General features: G+C 50.7%; 6 protein-coding genes across 6 annotated transcripts; 3 read left to right on the top strand and 3 right to left on the bottom strand.

Moving 5' to 3' along the window:
- Positions 1 to 176: 176 nt before the first annotated feature.
- On the top strand, positions 177 to 1,954 carry sam50 (SAM complex subunit SAM50; the record flags this gene model as incomplete). The annotated part of the gene is made up of 4 exons (XM_001262338.1): positions 177 to 209; positions 289 to 405; positions 500 to 686; positions 741 to 1,954. The coding sequence occupies 4 exons, from the start codon at positions 177 to 179 to the stop codon at positions 1,952 to 1,954; spliced, it is 1,551 nt and encodes a 516-aa protein (XP_001262339.1).
- Positions 1,955 to 2,268: 314 nt separating this feature from the next.
- NFIA_028720 (transporter YIP1) lies at positions 2,269 to 3,315 on the top strand (the record flags this gene model as incomplete). Its single annotated transcript, XM_001262337.1, has 2 exons — positions 2,269 to 2,619; positions 2,713 to 3,315. The coding sequence occupies 2 exons, from the start codon at positions 2,269 to 2,271 to the stop codon at positions 3,313 to 3,315; spliced, it is 954 nt and encodes a 317-aa protein (XP_001262338.1).
- A 333-nt stretch (positions 3,316 to 3,648) lies between these two features.
- On the bottom strand, positions 3,649 to 6,042 carry NFIA_028710 (putative ubiquitin fusion degradation protein (Ufd1); the record flags this gene model as incomplete). Its single annotated transcript, XM_001262336.1, has 1 exon — positions 3,649 to 6,042. The coding sequence occupies one exon, from the start codon at positions 6,040 to 6,042 to the stop codon at positions 3,649 to 3,651; it is 2,394 nt and encodes a 797-aa protein (XP_001262337.1).
- A 631-nt stretch (positions 6,043 to 6,673) lies between these two features.
- NFIA_028700 (uncharacterized protein) lies at positions 6,674 to 8,678 on the bottom strand (the record flags this gene model as incomplete). Its single annotated transcript, XM_001262335.1, has 4 exons — positions 6,674 to 6,746; positions 6,811 to 6,926; positions 6,986 to 7,033; positions 7,104 to 8,678. The coding sequence occupies 4 exons, from the start codon at positions 8,676 to 8,678 to the stop codon at positions 6,674 to 6,676; spliced, it is 1,812 nt and encodes a 603-aa protein (XP_001262336.1).
- A 3,094-nt stretch (positions 8,679 to 11,772) lies between these two features.
- On the bottom strand, positions 11,773 to 13,114 carry NFIA_028690 (proteasome regulatory particle base subunit RPT6; the record flags this gene model as incomplete). Its single annotated transcript, XM_001262334.1, has 3 exons — positions 11,773 to 12,031; positions 12,121 to 12,796; positions 12,880 to 13,114. 3 exons carry the CDS (start codon positions 13,112 to 13,114, stop codon positions 11,773 to 11,775), a joined length of 1,170 nt encoding a protein of 389 aa, XP_001262335.1.
- A 990-nt stretch (positions 13,115 to 14,104) lies between these two features.
- On the top strand, positions 14,105 to 17,699 carry NFIA_028680 (calcium/hydrogen antiporter; the record flags this gene model as incomplete). The annotated part of the gene is made up of 5 exons (XM_001262333.1): positions 14,105 to 14,252; positions 14,324 to 16,170; positions 16,225 to 17,154; positions 17,208 to 17,371; positions 17,435 to 17,699. The coding sequence occupies 5 exons, from the start codon at positions 14,105 to 14,107 to the stop codon at positions 17,697 to 17,699; spliced, it is 3,354 nt and encodes a 1,117-aa protein (XP_001262334.1).
- Positions 17,700 to 18,012: the final 313 nt, after the last annotated feature.

The raw sequence follows: 18,012 nt of genomic DNA, 5'->3' as shown, positions 1-18,012 counted from the left end.
AATAGCCTCTGTTGCCTGTTGATGGATTCTACGGAGTGTCGCTGATGTATGTGCTTGCAGTCTGAGGGGCGGTTATCAGTCACGTGAGGTTTATGGCTTCATTCTCGCGGCCGGGAGCATCTCGAAGACAACCGAAAAGGACTGTACGAGGTCTCTTGGCCATTGCAGCCGCAGAAATGCCCTCACCACTCTCCGCTGAAGATGAAGACGTATGTGAATCATCGGAAATGTTCAATCCCGTCTGTATAAGAGTATCAACTGACGCTCGCGTGCCATTTCATCATGTAGATCTTCGAGCGTCTCCAACAGCGAGCCGACCCGAAAGTACTTGAAGAGCAGCAGCAGGCCATCAACGAACGAGTCCATGCTATCTACCAAAAGGCGCAGATGCGTCTTGGGGAGCTGGTATGCGCTCAATTGCTTGTTATTTTATGCGATTAATCAGCAATGAACGCAGGCCGAATACCTGGTTTACTGACGAACCTCTACATAACACTAGATTGACCAGAACTCAACTCTTCCATGCGCCATATCGTCGGTCCAAGTGCTTAATGCGACTCATACACGCAGAAGGTTCCTGCAATCTATATTCGACCCACTTTTAAGCGTCAATCAGTCACGGCCCTATACTCTCTCTGAGGCGCTGCGAGAGATCTCGTCCCGTGCCGACAAGCTCGGGAAATTCGGTTTGTCACATTGATATGAAATAGTGTATTGGACAGTCTCTGATATGCTCACAGATATCTTTCAGCAGCCGATTTCAGTGTATATCGACCAGTCACAAGATGCGAACTCGCAAAATGGAATACCCAACATCGATGTCTATTTCTCTGTTAAGGAAAAGTCCCGTGTACTCCTGAAGACAGGAACTGATCTTGGAAACACTGAAGGCTCGGCCTATGGAAATCTCCTCTGGCGCAATGTTTTTGGTGGTGCAGAGACTCTCAACCTGAATGCTTCTATGGGCACTAGGACGAGGTCTGCCTATCAAGCTGCTTTCGAAACCCCCATTCTCAGCGATCCGGACTTCCGCTTCGAACTTGGTGGTATTGCCAGTTCAACGCAAAAGTCCTGGGCGAATCATGAAGAAGTACTGAAGGGTGGCTGGAGTAAGCTCCGCTGGCTCAGCCAATCCGGTCATCGCCATGAGATCGGATACAATGGCTTCTGGAGACAGATTACTGGACTGGCTGAGAACGCGTCGCCCACGGTCCGGGCTGATGCAGGGGACAGTGTAAAGAGCAGTATTTTCCACAGCTGGGTCGCCGATCGAAGAGATAACCCTCTCCTTCCATCCCGTGGTTACTACGCCAAAGCCTTCAACGAATTGGCCGGATGGGGTCCCCTGAAGGGAGATGTCTCGTTTTGGAAATCGGAGGTCGAAGCCCAGGGAGCAATTCCCATTCCAATTCCCGGAATTAAAGGTGACAGCGGCATCAGCTTCACAACCGGTTTCCGTGCAGGTCTCCTGTATCCTTTGGGGCTGGACTCTGATTCCCGACCTCAGCTATCTCGCATCAATGACCGCTTCGTACTTGGAGGCCCGACAGACGTCCGCGGCTTCCGCCTCTGTGGACTTGGTCCTCACGATGGAGCCGATGCTGTAGGAGGCGATGTGTATGCTGCGGGTAGTGCAAATTTACTCCTGCCTCTTCCCCGAGTCGGTGCGGACAAGCCTCTGCGGCTGCAGGCGTTTGTGAATGGTGGCCGCCTGCTACCCCTGCGCACTTTGCAGAAGGAGGCTCCAACAAACAGCGCAGAAGTGAAGGACGCCATGGCTGCTACGATTTCAGAGCTAGGAAATGGACTGCCTAGTGTTGCGGCAGGCATTGGGCTCGTGTACGCCCACCCTGTTGCGCGATTTGAGCTGAACTTCTCGCTCCCACTGGTGTTGCGGAAGGGTGAGGAGGGCAGAAAGGGACTGCAGCTCGGAATCGGTATCAACTTCCTGTAGAAAATATGTACTATGCATCAATTTGAATAGATTTTTACAGCGTTCAGATCTGATCTAGTTCTTCGTAGGGGGAAGCTGGGGGGCCGGCTGACTAAGCACATAGTGGAGGCAAGGGAGCTATTGAACACAGAGCCGACAGCTGTACTGTACGAACCGTAACATCCGCTCCAGATCGATTCATGAACCTCTTCAAAAAAGATCATTTTATTATACTTCTCATGACACTATCGCACTCGATAGACCTCTAAAACTCACAAATCTACCTGTACCAGTCAAGCGCTTGATCGTCTTCGCTACTCTACATATTGGCCGCAATGGCCCAATACTATCCCCAGCAACAGCCCTACGGGTCGCAGGCCTCTCCGCAGAATCTCCAATTTTATCCTTCATCGTACACGTCGGTTTCAGGTCATACGACACCATCGCAAGCTACCTATGGTGGATTTGGCGGACCCTCGAGCTCCACTGCTCAGGCATATCCCGTTGGAGGGGTCGGGGGCGGATACGGTGGCTTTGGGTCCCCTGCCGCTGGAGTGAGTGGGAGGATGGGTGAACAGGGCGGATTAAGAACAGGATGGCTGGCTGCTTTTGGCACGGAGGGCTATGAAGGGGAGCCGCCGCTGCTCGAGGAGCTGGGTGTGAATTTTGAGCATATCAGGACCAAGGTGGGTAATGGACTGTCCAGTGGCTTGATAACCGGAAGACGTTGTGTTTGTGTTTAGACGGAGAAAGGCTGATCTTTTTTGCATCACTTACAGACTTTGACGGTGCTCAATCCCTTTGCTCGGATCGATCAGCATCTGATGGACGACAGCGATCTGTACGGGGCTCTCCTTTACATCGTGCTCTACGGGACATTCCTCCTTCTCTCGGGCAAGGTCTTCTACGGCTACATCTACGGTGTCGCCGTCTTCGGTACCGTCGCCCTGCACCTGATTCTTAGTCTTATGTCGCCCGCTCTCGATACCGCGTCGGCGCCCAATGCCGCAGACCCGTCTAACTATGACCCCCATCACAAACCTACCATGTCCGACGCCTCCTCCGTGGGTCATTTCTCTGCCACCTTGACGTTTCCCCGGTCGGCCAGCGTTCTCGGTTACTGCTTCCTGCCCTTGGTTTTGACCAGTCTTGTGGGGATTCTGATCCCGATGGATACTCTGTTCGGGTACTTGTTAACGACGGCCGCGGTCGGCTGGTGCACGTATAGTTCCTCGGGGATGTTCTGTGCTGTGGCACGGATGCGTGGTATGAGAGGCTTGGTGGCGTACCCGCTTGCCTTATTCTATGTTGTCTTTGGCATCATGGGGATCTTCTCGTCCCGCGGCAGTGGTACTCTGGCCGCTAAAACGGGCGCCGCTTGAGGGCGAAGTGCATCACTCTTCGTTACAAGCTTGGTCGTACTTCTGAGCTGGCCGCTCGGGACTCATGTTTGCATGATTTGTTTTAGCCTCGTGTATTCTCTTTGTCAAAACTCTATTCTGTGGGGATGAAGAAGCCCCATACTTATGGTAGATATCTTTTAGCCAATCGGTAAATGAGCATACATTTTCTCTTCATGGAAGCAATGACATGAATTAGACAGAATATTGATAGACAGGTTTCAGGTAGAATGATCATATCATCAAAACGTTCACCACTTAGGTTCTATATCCATATGACACCCTGGATCGCAGGTCTATGCACAATCAGTCAAATCATCTAACAGAACGTTTGTCCTCATCTTTAGCAGGCGCCCAATTTGTCAACCACTCTCGTGCTTTGTCAAGATCCCCAGCGGTGGCTTCGACAGCAGCAACACACCATGGCAGATCATATGCCTTGCCTCCAGTCATAGCTCCTTCAGCGGCAATCATCTCCGCCAGGATTCGTCGCTGCTGGCCGACTTGATCGGTGCAAAGGTAGAAAGGTGCAGTGTTCGGCGCGTCCCTCCGGAGATTGATGGCGTCTATCAGGGGTCGCACCAAGGTCAAGATTTGCGCAGCGCTCATAGACGTTGACCCGCCATCGCCGGTGTTGGCGGATAGCCGGTGTTGCTTTCCTGTCTTGCAGTACTCATTCTGACACCAGGACTTCCCGCATCCTGACATCAGCTGGGAGAGGTATCGGCGCTCGATGCGGCGACGAAGTGATTTTCCTTCGGGATCGTATGTATCTACGTACAGAGGTCCGAAGCAGATACTGCAGAGGCCTAGCGTGTCAGTTCCTGGGGTGATTGTGCTCTGCACTACTCGTGCATCGAGCGTTCTGCCACAATTCTGGTTCAAACAAATACGGGGCGCCGGTCGAGAGAGACGCTCGAGATCATGGTGGCGCAGGTGCGTCTTCATATCCCGGAGTCGAATGATCTTGTTGCAGAGATGGCATTCTGTCGTCCGGCCACCGTCAACCAATTCATGCGGAGTGAGACCGGACAACAACACCTCAGGGTCGAGCATGTCAGGGTCCGTCTCCCCTCGCTGCGGTACAACCAGATGACAGAATTGACATAGAATTGGCTTCTCTGGACATACAGTCGTGCGATGTTGAGCGAGGCTCGGGAGGCTGTCGGCTTCGAATCCACAACCAGGACATGAGCGCCTGGTATGGAAGATACCGTCATGCCTATCTTTGCTAGAAATATCATTACCGTGGGACGAATCGTGAGGGCAGTGCCAATGATTTTCCCATTTTGGAGAGCGCTTCTGGAAGACATTGCCGCACTGAGGACAAAGCACATTATTGCGCAAACAAAAGTTCTCGTGCAGAACAAGCGTCCTCTGAGGCACCCACTGATGACAGTTCTTACACTGCACATCGCCGGGTTCATGAGTATCTAACTGGTCTCCCGTCTGTTCCACTTCTTGAGCAGTTGAAGAGCTTTGCACGACCCGCATGCTGTAACGAAGTGGTAAGGTCTGGCTTGATGTCATCCCGTCACCAGCCTCGGTTTGAGCATATGCATGCACCGAAAGATACAACGCCTCGGCCCCGTCTAGTTCGACATTGGTTGGCCTGATACGTAGCTTTTTCGATGGTTGGCTTGAGAAGTCGGCGAAAATATGCTCGTCCAACCGGGGTCGATTGCGCTGATGCGAGGAGAAAGGACTCGCGAACAAATAGACAACTGCGTCGTCTATTCCTTCAACTTCAACTTCGATCATCTCCTCACGATCCCATTTGCTGAGTTCGTAGTCCACGTATTCGCCCGGGATCACCTGTCCAGTGACTGTTTCTCCCAGGGCGAGAACTCCGCCTATTGAGCTGCCCCCTTTGGTGCCGGGAGCACGAGAAGCTTTCTCTAACCGTCTTTGCAATGTCTCTCTTGCCTGGTCTTCAGTCAAAGCCACAATATCAACCTCCAAATCTGTATCCACGACGCAAATGCCGTCGCCTTCGGGTTCCACCTTGTCGACGAGAAATCTAAACAGTTCATTCCGATTCCCGGACACCGAAAGGAGTTCCCCGATAGTCAAAGTGGTGAAATTGTCACGTAAATATCGCTCCAGCAAAGCTTTCCAGTCCTCTGGGTCGTATCCAGCTTCGAGAGGGCGTAGGCGCACATAGGTGCCTTTTGGCAACTGCTTGGCATGGACCGTAACTGTGGGGGCTGAATGGCTGGTCGAGCGAACAGACTCTGATCTTTCTCCGTTGTTCAAATCCGTAGACTGCGCCGTCTCTGTCCCATGTTCACCGGTTTGCAATTGGAATGGCCCATCCTCGATGTCAAGGGCCTGTCGTAGAAAAGCGCTGAGACCCACTTCTCCCTCCACAGCTGAGAACTCTCGTATCCCTGCATATATTGCACGGTCATTGTTGGGGTTCACGAGTCGGAAAGTGAGTGGATGAGGTAACTGCTTTTGGCGGTCTAGATGCTGCGCTCGAGCTCGCGATTCGGCGGCGAATGTGTGAGGATTGAACGGATCAAAGGTACTGGTGTATTGGCGCGAGGAACCCTGAGGCGATACATCGCTCAACGGAGCAGCAGCCAGAAGCTGCTCGAGGGCCGATTGTGGCAGAGTAATCTTATCTCCAGGTAACTTGGGTGTGCGCTGTGGTGGAGCAACGAAGAACTGGGATGACCACTGTAATAAATCTTGCTCCCGAGCCATGATTTAGACACGGGATATTATCAAAAACGGAGCGACGAAGAAGGAATCCGTTGTGAGACATCTTATGTCCCATCAGCGCGCATGCAGTTGAAATCCATCGCCGCCATCGAACAGTTACGGTCGTTCTGGAAGATGCGAGCCGCTTATCAATAACAATGCACCTCGTGGGGAAATTTTGCCCCTCCGTATTGATTACGACATCATCCTGGTTGCCTACAAAAAGATACTCAATCCCAAACTCAACGCACGGAAGAGTGGGACTGTCTCGTCTTGGATTGCGAAGAAAAGAGGAAAATACACAGAATTGTGAGTAACAGCAAAAAGAGGGGAAGAGTGGGGGGTCGGGGTCCAAAGGGACCTGTTCAACGGAGCTCGATTCCCATGGGAAGCAGTTTCAAGGGCCAGCACACTTCTCCAAATAAGCCTGAAACATAAGAGGGATAGGGAGATTCAAAATATTCAATGGGGATATCTAGTGACTGATGGAGTTGAAGCAAGCCGGCTAACCTCAGTTCGCTGTGTATTCAATTCAAAGAAAAAGAAAATTCGCCCGCAACATTCATATCATAGTCATAACCAGTCGTCACAAGTATTCATGTTAAACCGCCAATAGGGGCCTCGCAAAGCTACCTCAACATCGGCGGATGAACGTGCTAATAAAGTTGCCTAAGCCGATGGCGCGAACTGGTGTTGCACCAGTCACACTGGAACCATTCCAATTAACTTTGCCTTACAGGCTGTCGCTGGGAATCAACTGCAAGTACTTACCATTGTCGAAGAGCAGCCCTCGTTGTGCTCAATGCAGTATAGTCCTTGGCAGTGTTGGCACGTTCGTTGGCAATCAAGTTTGCATGCGGCACACTGAAGATACCGTCAGTTGAAAGCTTCGAGATTTTTCTCTTTCTACCGCCCCCTTTTCCGCTCGTTCATGAGAAATGCTTACAGTAGGGCCACATTCCCAGCAATCCTTGCTCACTCCACGCTCCAGTCTCTAGGATCCTTAGTCAGTAAACTGCCCTATCGCCTCGGCTCTGAACATGAGCATATTCAAGCTTGCATACCTGAGACGGGTCATTGCTGCCGAGAGAAGCTCTCATTGCAGTCTGATGCGGCGAAAGATTAGAGCTCACACGTTGTGGATGGGGCAGGCAGTCGGCGCAAAACCATTTGTTGCAACGGTGGCACCAGCGATCGGTAAGGCAATCTGCGCAGCGGGCAATCAGGGCAGGATGGTCCGCCCCTGGAAAAAGCGAAGGGCGCTTTGCCGCCACAACGGAGGATGAGTGGAAGGGGGGCGGAGTGAGCAGAGGGAAGGTCTCCTCTGGGGACTGTCCCCAGATCGCTGGACCCTCGGGAGAGCTATGACAACCGTCACATCCGCGAGACCCGAGGGCAATAGTAGCAATCGCTGGACCGAGCAAGCGGCCTTCATGCTGAGACCCATCCTGACTAATCAACATAGCATTGGGGTCGTGTCTTGGCCCACGGCACAGCACGGCGTCAAAAGCGATGATCCCGTGGCATTTCTGAATTGTCTGTGCCCAGCCTTCCTCGATGCTAGCGGTCAGTAACTTGCCGGACGGTGAGTACCAGGCGTCCTGCCGGTAAGTCTCACGGGCCTGGTCATGTTGACGCGATGACGGTCTCGCTTCCACCGGCCTTTGACCGGCACACCTTGAACTCCACCAGTTGCGGTACCTGCTTCGTGCTGCAGCTTGTGCCAGGTTCGGTGGCGTGAAAAAATAGATTCCTTTCACCCGGGGGGTGCCGACAGGGCGAGTCGGACGCACGGCATATTGAAGGACTTGCATAAGTTTACGTTCATTCAGATGTTGGCACCCTCTGATAGACAGGATGTTCACATTGAAGCGGTCGCTCAGCAAAATGTCTGCTATTAGGTCCGCCGGGACCGGTAACCCGTCCAAGATCAAGGTGCGCACGTCCTGTAAAAGCGACTTGTGCTCGAGTTTTGTGAAAATCTTCTTTAAGGGGGCCGAGTAGAACTCGTCCTCGGTAAGAGACTCGTCCATGGGTTCATTACCAAAGGCTTGAGCCCTACCGTCAACTGCCGAACTCCTCTGCAGCTGCGCCCCACGACATCGACTTAGGTCAAGATGTCGAAAGACGTAAGGCGTCTCCATAACCACGGATCGGAGGGCACGGCATGTTGATGCCAACGAGAGCAGGCCCGAAACCGACAAATAAGGAGCCATTTGATCGAGGATCAAGCTATTGGACAGCACATCGGTGAGGGATGCTGGCTTCGACGGAATCACGGTCACAGAGCACTGATTTTCCTCCTGGGGAACCTCTTCTTCCTCGGAGGCTACCTGCACCTCCCGAACGACTGGAACAAGGCCTAGTTCCTTGGGGGTCAATCGTCGAGTTCCGTAGTAGAAGTCCGGGGCACGCCCAATGAGATTCTGACGATAGGCGGCGATGGCACCAATGGCGAGCTCATCCCCAGCAGTGAACCTGGGAGCAGCGTTGGGCTGGATTTCCTTGAGAGCGGCTCTGGCTTTGGCCAGCTCATTTTCGAGTAGGTTGATCGTTGATTGTAGGACAGCGGGCATGGCTTTGATGTTAACTGGATCGATGGCAGTGACTAATGAATACCACAGTTCGCCTTCGGCCATCATACACGATTGAACCGGAGTCGGCCAAAGTTGCGCGCAAACAGACCCGATGTGTTTAGAGCAGGTTAAGACCTTAGCGACATCGATCAGTTGAAAGGAAGACGAAACGAAAAGGAGGCGAGGAGTGGCGATTGTAAAATAATGACAAAAGGTTCAATGATACGTGTGCTTAAATGCTGTATATGTATATTAATACTAAAGTATAGCCGGATAAATTGGCCACCACATTGATGTGATAATTAATGATGGTAACATAATACAAAGACAAGACAGTGGTAGTACTGTCAGTACTAGTGTGGGACCATGACCGATGTAGATCATGTAGTAAGAAAATAAGTTGTTCATTCTGAAAGAAGGGGAAAGGAAAGACGGGGCGTTGCGAAATCGAATGAGAATCGACATTGAATGCAGCCACTTTCGAAAGATGATACCGGTGAACAATAAAGGCAGCAGCCAGTTGGGGATGACGGATGGATGGATGAATCAGGGCTTACCTTTAACCCCTTCAATCATTAACTACTTTAGATACCTACACAGTAGGTACCTTTACTTGTATGGCCCGGAGGATACGGAGGACGGAGTAGCGAGACACGGAAGGACTAAAAGAGCAAGTCCGGGGACTCCACCCTATAGCAAGCGAGCTTTTTCTTCTAGAAGGCTGGTGGAAGACTCGAAGAGCGCAGTGAACGGAGTGGATAGACAAGTGATAATAGAGGAGCCACTTGGATTGGCAAATAAAGAACGCTTGTGTTTACTAGAGGAGGGACGGAAGAAGATCCTTTATATGCTTCGGTATTTAAGAGAGATCGTATCATTTAAGGCACGGAGGTACGGACATTGAACTTTGATTATTGATTGCATTATGTTGTACAGACGACACAGAGATAGGAGCCACTTCACTTTTTGGGATAAAATCTGTGGATGAACCAAGAATGATTGTCGGTTATTTTCTTTTTCTGATCATTACTGCGCCAATAATAGGTCGGTATCTATCCAGTATCTAGATACAGTAAATGGAAAGAAATTCCATCATCCTTGAAAGCGAAAGGGGTGAGCCCACTGCGGAGAATGGGGAGAGTCTTAAGTTACGGAGAAATCTCATCCGCCAGAGAGGGACTAAACCAGGGACTACTCTTAGGGAGACAGAGTCCGCTCTACCCGTGTCGGGGAATCTGACGGCGAGAGTGCAAGACTCTTAGAACAGGTGTTAAGAGATGTTGCAGATGACCTGGCAACTGACTAGGAAACAAAGCGAAGCAAGCTATGATTGGTTGGGGGTATTCGGAGAAGGGCGCGGACTTCGTTGATCCTGGCCACATGTGGATAACTCCACAAGCAGGATGGACTGATAATTGATCTCTGTTGACTTGGCCAACCCGGCGGAACGAGCAGCGCAAGGGGAGGCACAGCCCAGCCGCATGAGGAGAGCTAGGATTGGACGGACTGGAGGACAAGGGTGGAATATACGGAACTCACATACTAAGGTAGGTATCATGTAGGTAGGCATCCATTGTACTCGGAGTACTGCTGTCTGGCAGGAGACCGAATCGCCCGAGACGAAGGATGCCATACAGAGAAGACACGTATGTGGGTATGAAGGATGGGGGAAACCGTCGACCGGAAGGGCGGCCGTCAGCCTTTACTGTGAATAAGGGATTGATGCCTTTGTGCTCTTCTTAACATTATTATTACCTATTATGATGACCTGATTCCCATCTAAAATTGCAGTTTGTTTGGAGACTAAGGTAATCTTACTTCAACAATAATACTTCGGCACAGGTCATCAGATCTGGAGTGCCCCACCAAAGCCGAGACCCTTCAGAAAGAGGACCCACTCCTAGTCACGCGTATGCCACAGAGACTCCCCCAGGAAAGATGTCTGTTTGAACGACGCGTCAACTTGCTGTATAGATACTATGCCATAGGTATAAGGATGAGTGACCAGCTAGTATCAGAAGGACTTGCTCAACTTCATTGTTGGCTATATATGCCTCAAACCCATGAATAGAAGGGGGCTACCTACCTCATGTGTACTATTCAAGTAATTACCTGTAGCTATGTAGAGAGGTAGAAGACTAGAGAGGTACCTACTCTAGAAACAGAATGATCGTCGAGCAAGCGAAGATCCTTGCAGATCATCTAGCTACTCACAGTGTCACAATAATAGAGTACGTACGGTAGATAGTCTACAAAATCTACCCCCTATTCCTATGGACCGGCGAGATCCACCAAGTTATTATTGTCGATGGAGATAAGACCCGTGGCAATGATAACGATAGCGGTAGGTTAGGCTGTTTTTTAACTACCTTACTTGGACCACATACCAATATCCCTTTCCTCATCCTCCTTAATAGTCTTGGCTGCTTTGCTTGGCAGAGCCTGAGTAGGCCATACCTTCATCTATATTTGCCAAGTCTGTCGAATCATTAATGGGTGGTCAATAGTCTCCCAATAGTGACATCTGGGCATTCCTGAACCTCAAAGATTAAGACACTCATCAGTCTGGAAATATCTTGGGAGTCTCTCTACAACTGGCGAGTGAGTATCTAGTCGCCTCGCAATCTCGCATAGGCCGTGGGATGGATATTGGTAGATTGTACAGTATGTTCCGTCGATCTATTTAAGAATGCGCAAGGTATGGCGGAATATGGACCGTCTTTCTCGCCAAGAACTACCGTGCGACCTACGTCTACGTGTCGATGTAGGAATGTTACAAATCGACCTCAACCCTTTTGCCACGGTGCTATAGTGAGACTGAGACAGCAGAGAGCATGAGAACCCAACACCCGCCGGCTAGATGTTTGATCCACGTCATCTACAGGCTACATACACCCTGGGATCGCGGACTTTGTGTAATGTTATGCACTTCAATCGCCCCTTTGTCTGGGCAGCTGGCCATATACATCATGCAAAGCCCAAGTCATCATGAAGCAGCAAATGCCATGTATTCGCTGGGGGACGTAAAGTAATGGTGTGGATCATGCTGAAAGTAGAACTATTGTTACATGTCGTCCTTCGCCAGTCGCCAGAGAGTTGCGCTTCAGCGGTTGAACCACTTCCGCTCCTCCTCCCTTTCCGAGAACTCCTGTGCCCTCTACTTGAACAGTTTGGAGACAGCAACCTCCTTATCATCGTGTTTGTTGAGAATCTTGGCAGTGGCTAGGTCAAAATCTTCTTGTGTGACGTGCACTCGCCGTTCCCGAAGCGCGTACATGCCTGCCTCGGTGCACACACCCTTCAGTTCTGCACCCGAGCATCCGTTCATCTTCTCCGCAATCTTCGTCAAGTTGATGCCTCGCGTCAGGTTCATCGACCGTGAGTGAATGCGTAGAATATCGGCACGAGCTTCCACCCTATCACCATGAAGAAATGAATCAGTAAGTCACATACATAAAGCTTCGTAGAAAACAAGAGGGTGGATCAAAGAAGGGTTGAATCTTACGATGGCGGTGGAAACTCGATCTTCCGGTCAATTCTTCCGGGCCGCAACAAAGCGGGATCCAGGATATCAAGTCGGTTCGTAGCCATGATGATTTTGATGTTTTTTGTGGGCTCAAACCCATCCAACTGATTGAGCAGCTCCAACATTGTACGCTGCACTTCTGAATCTCCAGAGCCAGCCGAGTCTATACGGCTGGAACCGATACTGTCAATCTCGTCCATGAAGATAATGCTTGGTGCATGTTCTCGAGCCATGACGAACAGCTCGCGCACCATGCGACTACCCTCACCAATGTATTTCTGAACGAGTTCCGAGCCGCTGACCCTGATGAATCGGCAATCTGTGTGATGGGCTACCGCTCGGGCGAGCAGTGTTTTACCGGTTCCGGGCGGCCCGTAAAGAAGAACACCTTTGGGCTGCGCGATACCAAGAGACTCGAACAGTTCTGGATGCTTGAGACCAAGCTCAATGACTTCCTTGATCTCCTTGATTTGTTGATCAAGGCCTCCGATCATATCGTATGTGCTGTCAGGCACCTTCTCGACCATCATAAGCGAAACGAGCGGGTCAACCGATGATGGCAACATTTTCTCTAATTTATAAGAGTCGGAAAGCAACGCGACACGCTTGCCTACAGTAAGTTTCGTAATATCGACCCCGTCTGCAATGTCGACGACTACAGCACCACATTCAAAGTTAGCATTTCAACTATGTGACCTCGATCAACAGCCCGAGGCAAAGGCGGGGCCTAAAACGTACCATATTTTCCTTCTGGATGTACCTTGACAAGAACCTTCTTGGTGCTCATCACCTTCACGACCTCTCCCACATAAGAACCAGGTTGTTGAAGCAAGCCCAACTCCTCTCGTAGTAGACGAACTCGTGAATTATAGTCGTTGCGCTGTGCTTCCAGTCGACGTAAAACAGCCTGGCCTTGGATAATCTCGAGCTTCATGCTCTCAATCTTATTGCGATAGTAGTTGTCCAGCGCCATGGCGGATGTCGGTCGATGACGCTCCTCTTGATCCACAAGCTGCTGACCACACAACGACCGATACTTTGGACAATGTACCAATTCAAACGCAAGACACAACAAAGTATGCCAAAGATCAAGAGCCCCGATGCTAGAGGATGGACAGGAATTGAACGAGTTATGGATGGATGGGCGGAGAGAATTGTCCTGGAAGCAGCTAGCAAGTAGGAGAAGGTGAGCTGTACCTAGTTAGTAGGCAGATACTTAGCTGATATCAGCAATAGGAGCACCAGCCACTCTCTGGCAGCCACACCTCTGATGTGTAAGCGGTGTCCCCCAATATCGGGAAAAGTAAAGTCCGTAGCACCTACTAATGCTGGTCCACAGATGATGTGGTCATTCATCCACCGAATGGCCGCAGCCCTCATGCCTGAGGACAAAAGGTGGATACCCAAGCTGTTAGAGACTCAAGTATGTAAACTGACAGGCTGACACCAACCGAATGGAGATCTAAACAACTCGAATCATAAGACCTATATCAGGCTGCGAAACATCTATATTCACATAAAGTACATCATCTCACAGGACCACTCAGTCGACTCATCTGACTGCGGCGGGGCTACAGTGAGATGATGCTATCTCCTGATCTCTTTAATCTACCACCTCTCGTACTAGTACTAGTAGGGTGTTTTGTGTAGTAGATCTTTCGGCCGCGATCCAGTATCTATCCATTATTCCACTTTCAGGCTCCCAGGAACCTGTATTCTTCGACACAGCTTGTCAGGCATCCGCGAATGCCCACTGCTGCACTACACAATGTGTTTTGGATCATCTCGGGAATCTGACTTGTTATTAATCTAAGTGCAGGCCACTTTTTGCGGTTTCTGATTTTGTTGTTCGAGTCGCTTCTCTTTTCCGCATTATCTTTGATCCCTAGTACTCCATCCCCAGCCTCCTGATAAACTCTGATCGCGAGAATCGAATGGAAAGAATCGAGCGCAGAGAGAAGCAATGGATAGCAGTCAGAGAGCCCCAGATATCTCTCGTTTCTCCCAAGCTGAAGCGACATCGCGTTTGAGCTCGACCGTAAGCACTGGATCTACGTCGTCTGATACCATTCGTCCGACCAGACCTATGGCGAGCAGTAGGAGAAGCTACGGTGTGTTTGCGTGCCCTGTAACCTTAAGAGAATAAATCTGCTTATTATTTCTTGTCATCCGTTGTCTCTAGGTACTATAAGCGGTTCTGATTTGACGGACTTCGACACGTTGCAGAATGAAGGCCAGGCCGACAACTCCAGTCGCATACCTTCCTCCCAATCACCATCTGTGGCAGCGTTGCCGTCAGATAGGCCGAGAAAGCCATCTGTAACACGCCGGATATCTTCAAGGCGACAGGTCCCGCATAAGGGCCAGGAGTTTTCCACAGATGATGATGTCCAGGAGGTCGAGGAGGATATAGCCATGCAACAACAGGGCTCAAACCCTCAGCCTTCGCCGAGACTGCGCCCATTGAAGAAACAGAGTTCGACACTGAGGCGCAGGTTGAACGCTCGACCCAGTCCGTTGGCACGAGCGGACTCTGACAATGACAGCGGGGAGGAATCGTTATTACCAGAGTCCGGCATGGAGGCTATAGGAACGCGACCGCCGTCGCAGCAGTCGGAGGCCAGCTCCCATCATGGGATCAATCACGGTGATGGCGACAACGATGAGACGAGTGATGCGGAGAGCTTCACCCTGAAAGATCGTCAACAAGCCATCAATGAAACGCACCCATTCGGTATCAGACTATGGAAGCCTGCTCTCTACAAGAAGAGTCGTTCCGTGGAAAAGACCGCTGAGGGTGATATTCACTCATCTCCTGGTGGCCGAGTAGGAAATATACTCTTCTTGGCCAATCTGCTCTGGACGGCTTTCTTCGGGTGGTGGCTCGCTCTTGCTGCGCTCTTCGGTGCCATCGCATGTTTCATATTTGCATATTCTCCTAGCGCAGTGGAGTATGGAAAAGTCTTCTCGGGTCTTTCATGGTACCTCCTCTATCCATTCGGGTCTTTTGTTCGTCTGGAGACCGACGAACACTATGCGGAGGAAGATGAGGGTGAAGGCCGCAGCATTAGCGAGTATGAGCAATGGCAGAACGGTGATCTCGAGCACGGCAGGCTCTTCTTTGGCCCCCGTAGCAACCGGTCTCTCGTGGGGAGGCGTCGCAATAGCATTGACTCTGTGAGCGAACAGGACAGTCTGCTTGGCAGAGCGCAAAGAATCTCTCCTCGTGAAAGCAATCTGCATTCGAAACGCCGCTTGTTCGGCCGCGGAGAATGGACATTAGGACGTGTCGTATTCTTCGTCTTCTTTTACTTTCTGATTGGCCCTTTGATGCTATTTGTGTCCATGGTATGCTGGTTGCTTGTATTCTGGATCCCCATGGGACGCGTGACTCTCATTCTATTCGACCATCTTCGTCGTCACCCGCTGGCCTTATCCTTCCATTCTGATACATCCTATACTCGCCTGAGCCCCGGCTCCCCCTCATCGATACTCCTATGCACTTACCGTGCGGCTGGACTGAGCTACTGGAAGTATACGGTGGATGGTACCAATATCTTTCTCATCAATCTCCTTGGTGTCGTGCTGTTTGTCATCTTCGATTACTTTCTCTTGGCTGAAACGCTGGGTCTGCATAACTGGATGACACATCCTGGCTTCGTTTTCACTCTCGCACTAGTCTCCATTATTCCTCTCGCCTATTTCATCGGGCAGGCCGTTGCGTCCATCTCTGCACAATCATCAATGGGCATGGGTGCCGCCGTCAACGCTTTCTTCTCGACTGTCGTTGAAGTTTACCTTTACTGTGTCGCGCTGACAGAAGGCAAAGGGCAGCTCGTCGAGGGCAGTATCATTGGTAGTATTTTTGCGGGTATACTGTTTCTCCCTGGGCTGTCCATGTGCTTCGGCGCTATCAGACGCAAGACGCAGCGATTTAACGTCAAATCTGCCGGAGTTACATCGACCATGTTGATGTTCGCCGTAATCGCTGCATTCGGTCCAACGCTGTTCTATCAGATATACGGCAGTGTATGTTTTCCAATTCTCTCATTGTCGATTTCTGCTAATGACCGGTTTGCTTAGCACGAATTGAACTGCTACTCGTGCGCTGAGACTACGGACTCGGGCATCAAAGATTGCCGCCGCTGTTACTTTGCCCAAGTTCCAGCTGTGGACGACAATTTCTTCCGAAAAGTAGTTCAGCCTTATTCATGGTTTGCCGCTCTGTTTCTGTTCTTATCATATATAATTGGGTTGTGGTTCACACTCAGAACCCATGCTGCCCTCATCTGGGCCACAGAAGTCGAGGAAAAGAAGGCCGCAGCCCTCCAGCAGGAGCAATCGGCCTATGAACCCAGACATCTGCTATTCCCTGCTGGACCTGCAAATGCCACCGGCGGCAACGCTAAAGGCTCTATTCGCGACTCACAGCTCTATAAGAGGATCTTAGGACAGTCCCTGAAGCAGGTTGGCTTGTCCGAAAATGCTAATGAAGACGCTCCACACCAGCCTGAGTCGAGCTCGGCTCGAGATAAAGGCGCCTTGCCATATCTCGTCCCCCCACAAACGGAGGGTGAGGACGGTTATTCTAGCTTCAAAGGCTTCCGAGGATATACTGGAGGAGAGAACGAAGATTTAGTGCGCCAGGTGACCGAAGTCGCAGCGACAGCGGCCGCGGTTGCTGCTCGTGATGTTGCTCGGACACGCAAGCCATCCGTCCAGCAGGGCACTGCACGTCACAGCAATAAGACCACAGGTGATCTTTCGAAGTCCGTTCTGGAGGACCAAGAAGACGTCGGGATTGAGCACACACATGCTAGCGGCGGTCATGACGCGCCAAATTGGAGCAAAGCTAAGAGCTCGATCATTCTCCTCGTGGCCACAATACTGTACGCCATCATAGCCGAGATTCTCGTGAACACCGTGGATGTTGTCCTCGAGAGCGTTGACATAGACGAGAAATTCCTTGGAATCACCCTCTTTGCGCTGGTCCCCAATACTACGGAATTTCTGGTAAGGCCAATTCTATCAATACCTGCAGATCCATGAATCTCACGCTTGAATAGAACGCTATTTCCTTCGCAATGAACGGTAACATTGCATTGTCGATGGAAATCGGTTCGGCCTACGCATTGCAAGTTTGTCTGCTGCAGATCCCCGCACTGGTCCTTTTCAGTGCACTCTACAGTCGTATCCTCGACCCCTCGGACCTTTTGACGCATTCCTTCAAGTAAGCATTGCACTCTGGCCGCATAGATGGCTTGAAGAAAATGAACTGACCTGATGATTACAGCCTCATCTTCCCCCAATGGGATATGGTATCTGTTATACTCTGCGTATTCCTCCTGTCCTACGTGTATGGGGAAGGGAAGAGCAATTATTTCAAGGGCTCGATCCTCGTACTCACCTACCTGGTGGTGGTTATCGGGTTCTACTTGGCCGGCTACAGTAATGTTGACACGATGGGTGTCGATTGCTTCGACACGCTGGCTCTTGGACCAATCAGGTCCGAGAACTTCCGCACGATTGGTCGGCCGACACGCGGCATGGCTTTCTAATTAATGTGTATGAGACTTGTGGTTTGGTTTTAGCCTTGGTAGGAGGTGGTTCCAAGGATAGCGCAGACTTGATATAGCAGCTATGCTTTAAAGTGGCGTACAGTTATACTGTGCCGTGGTGAATGCATGCCGTATCTGCTTTTGGCCTTTGGCTATTAGAGTATGCTTAAAAATGCTGATCGGATATTGGTTTTGTCCAACCTAGTGATACAATGAAGAGCAACTCTGCTGGTGCTGAGCAGGAATCCACATCTCGGAGAACTGCCTGTTGACCGTTCACTTCTGGGGCTAGTCAGCGTAGTCGCAAGTCACA

The sequence above is a fragment of the Aspergillus fischeri genome, genomic scaffold (assembly GCF_000149645.3).
Source record: "Aspergillus fischeri NRRL 181 1099437636261 genomic scaffold, whole genome shotgun sequence".
In the NCBI taxonomy this organism is placed as follows: domain Eukaryota; kingdom Fungi; phylum Ascomycota; class Eurotiomycetes; order Eurotiales; family Aspergillaceae; genus Aspergillus; species Aspergillus fischeri.
This window is presented reverse-complemented; position numbering and strand designations above follow the sequence as displayed.